The sequence below is a fragment of the Triticum aestivum genome, chromosome 1D (assembly GCF_018294505.1).
Source record: "Triticum aestivum cultivar Chinese Spring chromosome 1D, IWGSC CS RefSeq v2.1, whole genome shotgun sequence".
In the NCBI taxonomy this organism is placed as follows: Eukaryota; Viridiplantae; Streptophyta; class Magnoliopsida; order Poales; family Poaceae; genus Triticum; species Triticum aestivum.
The window spans coordinates 476,924,923-476,934,703 of NC_057796.1; the positions used below are offsets into that span (position 1 = coordinate 476,924,923).

Consider the following 9,781-nt stretch of genomic DNA (forward strand, 5'->3'; position numbering starts at 1 on the left):
TTCCGTGGAAACACATCAAAGAGAAGATTTGTGGAATCCTTTACATTCATTAGTCATTAGTAACAATATCGGAGTGAATAGATCTTTTTAAATGAAATATCTCGGTTTAAACAGAGGTGGATGAGTGCAAAATATCACTCATCAGCGGGTATCAGAGCCGGGTGGCCCTTCATCGCCACCACCACCCCGTCCACTGCCGGCTTGGTCACCATCGTCGCGGGGCGCATAGCATGTGTTTGACAAAATGTGTAAGCCAAAAGTAAGTTTTACTCTAATATATATAGGAGATCCGCTAGGTCCATCCAAACTTAGTGAATAAGTCAGTATACCCCACTAAGGATTTATCCACTGGATACTCAACTATTTTTAGGGGATCGGTTAGAAATGCCCTAAGCTCTCTATTAAGGCACAGACCCCTGAAACGGACATGACGTTCATCTCTGGGCCGGTTCAGACAGCTGTCCGGATGTTGATATGGACACCGGTGATCCAAGGCTAGCCACAAATGTCCGGTCACATTTCAAATATAATTTAACAAAAAAATAAAGTTGATGTAAATTTAAGAAAACTCAAACTTAGACAATTTTTACATGAAACTGGATGAAATAAGTAAAACTAAAAAAATAGCTAAATTGACGATGACCTTGTACGCGTGGCCGGGGCTTTGTGCGGAGGTGGGTGGCATCAATTCCGGCAGCTGCAGCTTTGGACCGGCATAAATGCGGCGCGAGAAGTGGTGCATCCGTTGGAGCGATAACACATGAGGGTTTTGGGTGGGACTTGAGTGTTGGACACTTACATGGGAGCGGTCCAGACGCCCGCAAAGCTCCCAGTTGCTTCTGGTTTATGAGAAATTGGACGTTTGGACCGGTCCGCGACGGATGGGGTGTCGCATTGGATGGTAAAATGCGTCCGAACCACTCGGTCCAGATAGATGCAGACAATTTAAGGGTCCACGTCGCTCTTGGGATGGCGGCTTGCTCTCCACGCACCTGGTGCACGGGCTCAGATGGGCTAGACTGCGGTTTTTTGAGGACAACGTTGTTTCGACCCGGGGTTTGAAGCGGTAGTGACAACACTTGGGACGACATGACCAAGGTGGAATAGGTGCGGGCGGTGAAACTGTTCGACATGGTGTTGCAAAATGAAAAAAATGTGCGGTACCGCTAGCTACCGGCGATGCTCTAGCCAAGCCGCTATGTGAAGGCCAATCGGCAGTTCATCCGGCAGGAACGGGCGACGACCAACGCGCTCTTCGACGAGGTCGAAGCAGAGATGGACGTGGAGGAGCCAGAGGAGCCGGAGATGCTGCTGCCTCCCAAGTACCCGGTGCCGGGCACGGAGATAGTGGACATCTCCGACGAGGATTAGGATAGTATAGGTTATTTGATCTACGTAGTGCGTGGACTCCATCATTTGCATGCTTTTGTATGGATTTAAGGTTACCAGTATAAGGTATCCAAATACAGATGAGGAAATTTGAGGCCTGACCGGTAACTGTCCGCGGACGTGCCCGGTAGCGCCCGCGGGCTTTTGAGGGGTCGGATTTGCTACCCGTGGATGTAGATGCTCTTAAATTTGTCTATATACATATATATATATATATATATATATATATATATATATATATATATATATATATATATAGGTAAAATGTTTGAAATATATATAGTGTTAGATACATCTGTATCTAGATAAATATAAGACAAGCTTTTTAGGATGGAGGTAATACTTCAGGGTGTGCATACCGAACCGAAAATCGAAAGACAAATAGACAAAAAATTTAGTTTTCTAGGTGTGGTTTCAGTTTTGAAATATGAAAAGCATTTGCATTTCATTTTTTTGTTACATACTCAAAAACCATTTGATTAAACCAAATTAACCAAAATTGATTTTTCTTTGTCGAAAAGTGTAATGGACAGCTATAGTATAGTACTTTCTAGCCCATATACTGTTTTGCGTTTACATGATTAGCCTGACTGTCCATTCTTTATCCTTTTGTAATTGATTTTTCCTCATTACGATATACTCTATCCGTTCCTAAATATAAGTTTTTTTAAAGTATACAATGCGGACCGCATTGGAATCCGCATTGAAATATGTGAAAAGACTTATATTTAGGAACGGGGGAGTATATCATGTATTTACACGCGGGGAAATAAGTGTTGACTAAAAAATGTGTGTCAATTTTACTTAATATGGTTATAACCGAAACCGAACCGAAAGTAAATTGTTATTATCATAACCGAACTGCATCTACGTATAATAAAACAATATAACCCATAAACCATATAAATCGAACCGAATCAAACAAAAAAACGAATGCACACCCTGAGCTAATAGAGTGCTCGGACAGAGCAATACTAGAGCCCTTACGGCCGAGACGGAGCATTAGGCGAGAAGAAATCGCAGCAACAAAAGAGAATCGTGCTGATTAACTAATCACTGTTTGGGCATAATACAAAACCCCAGTTTACAGGCTTTTGACAGAATTCATAACCATAGTTTATCGGAAAAGAGTGTATGCAGAGCAACTAAACTTCCTACGGGAAACACCAAATGGGCGGTGAGTACGAGGACAGGTACTCCGGCCTTGCCACATACAAATGGTGGTCAAGCGGAGGCCACCCAAAGGCACAGTGGTTATCCCGGCTGTACTACGTCCTCTGCTTGGATCATGGACAAGTCCCGAGCATCCCTCTCGTCCAGGTAGTGAATGCATTTGCACACGTTCCTCATACCAGCAGGGAGGTGGTCAAGGTCAATCGACCTCGAGCAGCCCCTCCCGCAGTGGTGGAGCCAACATTTCAAGTTTGGGTGTACAGATCTCAAAAAAATAATTTTAGTTTCTCATATTGCCCCGCTTCTCTTGATACATACATATTTTATACTAAAAGTTTATACTTAATATACTGTTGTGTTAAAGAGTATACTTTTTTTAATGGAAGGAGTAAATTTCTTAATTGCTTATTGGCATACTTAACAATATTATATAATTATTTATTATATGTTTGTATTGTATGTCATTGAAAAATACTTAAGTGTTGTGCTGAATTTAATTCATGCTTTCTAACAATTTTTTATTTTTTTATAGTTGTCTAATTTATGTAGTTTATACATATGTGTGTCAGATATCTCCAAAACATATGGTTTCACAAACATTGTAACAGTGGTTCTATTATATGGTTAGAAACATATATCTGTAGAAAATTCTAGAGTGCAATATACTTGTTTCTAGAGCACCCGTGTACAAATTTGACAATGTATTTAATAATATATGTGAGGGATACACAACGTTTTTGGAGCACATTCTTCTCAAATTAATTACACTACTTACTATTCTGTTCTTGAACCAAAGTTTCCAAGATGTGTTGTGGCTAAAGTTCTTCACAAAGTGCTACTAATGCTCTTTTGCATGATTTAAGTTTAGAGTTTTCCTTGAAAGATCTTGGTGATCTACACTTCTTCCTAGGGATTGAAGTTAGGAAGATTCAAGATGGCATAGTACTGAACCAGGAAAAATATGCTACTGAACTTCTAGCTCGCATGGGGATAAGAGACTCAAGCCTTCACCCACGCGGCTGTCCTCTTCAGAAAAACTCTCAGCATTAATTTGAAGGGGAGCCACTCAAGGAAGAAGAAAATACAAAATATAGGAGTGATGTGGGAGCTCTACAGTACTTGACACTGACACGGCCATACATATACTTTGCTATCAATAAGGTTTGTCGGTATTTGCATGCACCTATGACTACAGTGGACAATTGTTAAAAGAATTATATGATATGTAAAACATACTATGAGTTTGGGTCTTTCGTTCAGACGCTCTAATTCTACTCTTGTTAGTGTCTTTTCTGATGTTGACTAGGCAGGATATAGTGATGATAGAAAGTCAGCTGGTGGCTTTGCAGTATACTTTGGTTCATATTTCCTCGAGTGTGAGAAAACTAGCTACAGTGTAAAGGTCAAGTACAGAAGTTGAATACAAATATTTAGCAAATGCCATTTCTGAAATCATGGAAATCATTGCAACATAAGTTGGGAATTAAGCAAAATTGTATCTCCTATCTATGGCGTGATAACATGGGAGTAACTTATCTTTCCGCTAATCCAGTCTTTCATGAAGAACAAAACATATTAAAATTAATTTTTTTTAACGTGAAAGAGTTGCAGCAAAGAAGTTGGACATACGGTTCAATCCTTCCAAAGAACAAGTCGCGGATGGTTTCACTAAAGCCCTGGCGGTCAAGCCATTTGAAGAGTTCAGGAGGAATCTTAATTTAGGATAGTTGGGATTAAGGGAGCATATTAGACATACTTGTTGTACTCTCATCTGAATATCTCTAGCAGATCCCGTATACCCGTCCCGCAAAAATCGGTTTAAAGGATACCGCAAAATGTTTTTTCACATTTTTACGGTATGACTTTTGTTCCATCAGAACAGATCCCGTAAAATATTTTATGGTCCCGATGAAATTGCACAAATACCCCTAAAAAGTGAACGTTAAATTATAATTGGATCCGCGTGCGTCGCCATGGAGCAAGACAGGACCACGGGGGAGGACACGACGAGCAGATAGCAGTTCGCGGTAGCGGCAGCAACTAGCTAGCTCGCGACGGCGACGGCATCGGCGTAGCGGCTGCTAGCTTGCTCGCTCGCGGCGGCGGCGCAACGGCTTCTAGCTAGCTTGCTCGCAGCGGTGGCACAGTGGTTGCTAGCTAGCTAGCTCGCTCGTGATGCAGCGGCAGCTAGCTAGCTAGTTATCTCATGGTGGCGACACCAGCAGCAGTAGCTTGCGGGCGACTGCGGCGGCGGAGACATGCGGCAGCTCAAGTGCGGCCACGGCGGCGGTGAGATTTGGCCGGAGTCGAGCTCGGCAAACCATGGATTCGGCTGCGAGGAAAACGGTTAGGGCCGAAATTTCCCTCCCGTCAAAGGAAAGGGGATCCTTCAAAACAGGGTGAAATCCCATAGAGATAGAGAAATTGGGCTCGCGGATGGGGATCCCATAAAATATTTTAGGGACAACTGAATTTGGAGTATCTGTTCAGACCAGGTTTACGGGATGGATTTCGCAAACCAACGGTTATTATAATGGACGGTCTGATTTGCAGGATCTGCTAAAGATGCTGGACATGTCCATCATCTTGTACGCCACGACAAGGCTATTTTGCCCAATATAAATATACACCACGCAGCTCTCTAAGGAGAATAGGAATGCTTCCACCTGACATCGAGCACTAACCTCTCGTACCAAAATGACAGCTCGCAGTCCAACCGGCACAAGCAAGGAACACCGTACCATTCCTTTTCTTTTCCTTAACGACACGCCAAAAAAAAGAAAGATTCAACGCAGCATGCATCCGGCAGCAAAGCAAAGCAGCCTAATAAGCTGGAAACTGAGCTTTAGTTACTCAAAAGAAGAAGGAAGTGGCTCTCAATCCGATACTCGAGAGCTGAAACAAGCAAGGTACTACTCCCCATGGAGCATATATTCTCAAGACACATTCAGCAACATCCATGAAGAGCATCGCCTATATATACTCCTCCTTTGGCAAGCTAATTAAATATCCTCCGCACGTAGGTCATCTCAGCCAGGACATAAATATTGTACTCCCAGGCTGCGCACCACGGGGCTGCAAATCTTGGTGCCCTCAATCGCGCGGCCGCTTGTGTGAGTTTCTAAATCCTAACTAGGCTTTATTTATTTATTTCTTATATCAAGAATAATTTTTCTAGATGGAGCTCTGCTTTGGGTACATCACCCTTAAAAGTTTACAGGAACCTTAAAGTTATTTAAAAAGGCTATCACCATATAAACCTGCAGATCAAATTTATTGAATATAGGTTGATTTGGATACACAAGACAATATTACCCTTTTTGATTGAAAGGTAACTTCTAATCTTCACCTCTAATCTGCATCGAAATCTGTAAACTTTTCTGGTGGTGTACCAAAGGAAAGTTCTCCTGTAGAACTTTGCTTTGGTACAGTAGATACGTATTTTTTGGTCTAAATTACGCAAAATCACGCTTCACCCGAAAGTATAAATCGTTAAGTGTTCAAGTTTCTTCATAGAACATGGAAATGGTCCTTCCGAATTTGTTACATACCAGATTTTCTTGTTCATGAAACATGGAAATGATGTTCCTCTAGAACTTGTGACAATACCAGATTTTCTTGAAAGCTAAGCCCGTATGGTCATTTGACTATGGTCAAATCCGTAAACTTTCTTCATAATAAGAAATCCTCTTACCCTGGTTTCGAATGCTGCATATTTGTGATGGTGTATACTCCCTCCATTCCAAAATAAATGACTCAACTTGGGTCATCTATTTTGAAACGGAGGGAGTAGACAATTGCCTCGACAACCAACTTGTACTAATGTTCAAATTTGACAATCAGGTCAACATATATAATGGGCGGAAATTCTACCCAAGTGTGCTCCACCGATGAAATGGCTTTCTTCATCAAGCACGTGAGATGGGTGGTCTTGCGTCTCAATGCTCTCCTGGTGACTAATGCCATCTTGATGGCAGTCATAGCCGGGTTAGGCACCTATGGGCATCACTATCGCCACCATCCTTTGATCCGCTTCCTCTACCTAGGAGCCATCACCTTGTTCCTACCCATTGTATCTGATGTCGTCTCCACCATCCCAAATCCTTACACCATCACTGTTTATCCAAAACACGACCGAGTCATATTATCAAACTGTGAAGCAGACGGCCATGTCTTCCTGGTCATATTGTGGATCGGTCTTGTTCAGATCGTTGGTGCCAACGCCACAACAATAGTGGCCAGTGATTCTAGAGAAGGTCGAAGCATTGCACCCTCTGCAGTGCAACTTGTTAAAGCAATCTGGACTTCCTACCTGGCCTACATGATGATAGAATCAGGCCTAGAGCCATATGGATATAATGTCAAATGGTCTCAAGATCGGCAGCTTTCTCTCCTAGATATTCTCCTCCTTGCACTACCATATGCTCTTATTTTGTCCAAATTGCTTTTGAAGTACTATGCATGGTACAAGGCCTCGCGATCATTAGCGTTTGGACGCAATCCGCGCCTCATTGTTGGATACATGGAGAAGCTACAAGTAGGAACCCATTATGCTGAGTTGGCAATAAGTGAGCATGATGTACCTCCTCCACTCATAGTTATGGGAGAGGACACTGTATTGGTAGAGAAGCAACCTCATGGTTACAGCCTGGCAGGGATGAACATCAACAATGGCTTACTGACCATCGACAGAGTTTGGCAGTTGGATGACACATTATTGCTTTGGAGATCAAAAGATTTGTGCCTTGCATTCGCATTGTTCAAGATGCTACGGTGTCGGTTTGCAAGGTACACAATTAATGAGGCTGGCTTTGCGAAAGCCAGTAACTTTATACGGCATGTGTTGCTCGAGGATAGTGATGATGAAAGGGTTCTTGGCTTGATTACAAATGAGCTTTCGTTTCTTCATGATTACTATTTTTCATATCTCCCAGTCACTTATTCAGAGAGTTGGCTACCCTTCTTGAGTGTATCTATTTCACTCTCAAGCATCGGCTACTGCTTATTTGTCATCACCTTTTTGGTAACAACTTTCCGAGGTTACAGTGCTCTAGATTATGAGCAGATTTATTGTCATCCGGTACACTGCCATCCTGTATCCGGTTCTACATATACGTATAGGAGTGAGAGTAAAGCAGAGGTGAGTTTTGGAAGATTGTTGTTTGACTTTTTGCCAGTGTGTCTACTTGGGACACTAGGTGTGCTTGTTGAAGCGAGGGAGATTGCTTCTTACATCTGCTCCAACTGGACTAAAGTAGCCCTGATTTGTGGCTATGTAAAGCATACTTCTTGGCAGCAATCTCCGACGATCCGTAAATGCATTGGCCATGTTCTGCACACCAGGTGCAAGCTCTTGGATCGATGGGAGGACAAGATGTACCAGTGCTCAATCCTAGTTCTCCACCCAAGTAGAAATCCAATTGCTCTTCTTCGACGTATCCTTCATCTGCCGGACCTGAAGATGAAGATACCAAGAGCAGTGAACGCCGCCGTCCTCGACGTGGTGAGAATGAACCAAAGAAATAAGCTCAGAAACAATGGCGCAACACCTCGACAGCTGCAAGTCGGCAGCGACCTCCTCTGGACATTCCATGAAGCCAAGGGCGCAGCCGATGCCATGCTCGTGTGTCACGTTGCCACAAGCATCCTTGTAATGACAAGATCACGAGAGCAACTTCCCTCCGACCATGAGATCGTCGCCACTCACCTCTCGCGATATTGCGCCTATTTGGTGGCATGTTGTCCCAAGCTCCTTCCCGACGACCACGTGTGGTGCAGGAGCTTGTATAAGGCTGTCAAGAAGGACGCTGGGCGTGTCCTCGCCGGCCACGACATTACGGTGTCGTCGTTGGAAGCGGAGCACCGGCGGCTGGTGGAGCTGCTGAGGGCACGGTCCAAGCACCAGGTCCTCAAGGATGGTGCGGAGCTCGGGCAACGGCTTGCTGAGCTGCCGGAAGGAGAGGAGGTGGCGTGGAAGGCCCTCGCCGGCTTCTGGACGGAGATGATCGTCAGCGTCGCCGCTACTCGTGACAACATCGACGAGCACGCGGAAGCCGTTGCCCGGGGCGGGGAGCTGGTAACTCTCCTCTGGGCGTTGCTGGCCCATGTCGGCAGCGTCGACGACTACACGGCCGCTGCCACTCATGGTGCTCCCGATGTTGTTTAATCGTGCTATGTGTGCACTATGCTGTACTTGCTCTTCATTTCAATTGGTTGGGACCTTGAAATCCGTTACGTGCAATGCTCTTTTTAGTGTTTTCTAAGTGTTCCTATTCATTGTGATTGTGATCTCCTGGATGAGCAGTATCCAAAATCCGTCGATGACTTCTTTGTTTTGCTCATGATCCCACTTGTTCCTTTTCTAAAAAAATGATCCCACTTGTTGTTAAGTTTGTACGGTAATGAAATGATTGTCCTATCCATAAAGTATCTCCCTGCGGTGCACAACTCCAGTATCCACGGTAGGTGATGACGAGACCCCCGGAGCCACCCCCGCCCCTGCGGTGGTCGGCGACGTTCTCGTCGGCTCCTCTCGACGGCAGGACGGACTGGCGCCCCGGAACCCTCTTCCTCGACCAGCCACACAACTTTTCTTCCTACGGGATGATGGAGGGAAGATCGTAGAGGGAAGACTACTGCGAGAGAAGGAATGGATCTCGCCTGGAACTGAGATGGTGCTATTGGACTGCCTCATTCGCGTGGGCCACCGGGTGTTCCCGGCGCGGCGCAGGCTCACCTTGGCGCCGGGGGCCATTGATCCTAGCTCTGATTCGGCGGCAAAGTCGCGTGCTGCGGGATCGCGTTTTGAGCACCTGGCCATGGACGAAGTCGCCGATCTGCCTGAAGCGGAGGGGGTGGCGGTCCAGGCGGCAAATATGGTCCTTTCAGATCATGATCAAGAGGGCGGTCCTTGGACCTCCGTGTCTCGCCGGAAGAAATCAAAAGAGGAGCTAGTGCAGGAATTTTGGAACGACGTCGGTTTTCCGACGCCGGCGTCGCGAGTATGGGAACGTCGGGGTTCCGCGTCCCCGGAGACATCGGCCGGCCAGGAGTGCCTCGGTTCGTCTCATGAGCCGTCCGCTCGGCCAGATGGAGCGCCGAAATCGCCAAAGCCGTCGCCGGCGACACCAAGGCAGCGCCGAGGGGTATGCATCAAGCCTTGGAGAGGGCCACTCCCCCGTCCGTGGATCACGCCGCCGGTGGCGCTGGCCGCATTCAT

General features: G+C 45.4%; 1 protein-coding gene across 1 annotated transcript; it reads left to right on the forward strand.

Moving 5' to 3' along the window:
- Positions 1-5,586: 5,586 nt before the first annotated feature.
- LOC123161087 (uncharacterized) lies at positions 5,587-8,728 on the forward strand. Its single transcript, XM_044578941.1, has 2 exons — positions 5,587-5,675; positions 6,406-8,728. The coding sequence occupies exon 2, from the start codon at positions 6,419-6,421 to the stop codon at positions 8,726-8,728; it is 2,310 nt and encodes a 769-aa protein (XP_044434876.1). The 5' UTR covers positions 5,587-5,675; positions 6,406-6,418.
- The last annotated feature ends 1,053 nt before the right edge of the window (positions 8,729-9,781 follow it).

Excerpts from the sequence above, each read along its gene's own strand:
- LOC123161087 (XM_044578941.1), top strand. The coding sequence starts at position 6,419 with ATGGGCGGAAATTCTACCCAAGTGTGCTCCACCGATGAAATGGCTTTC.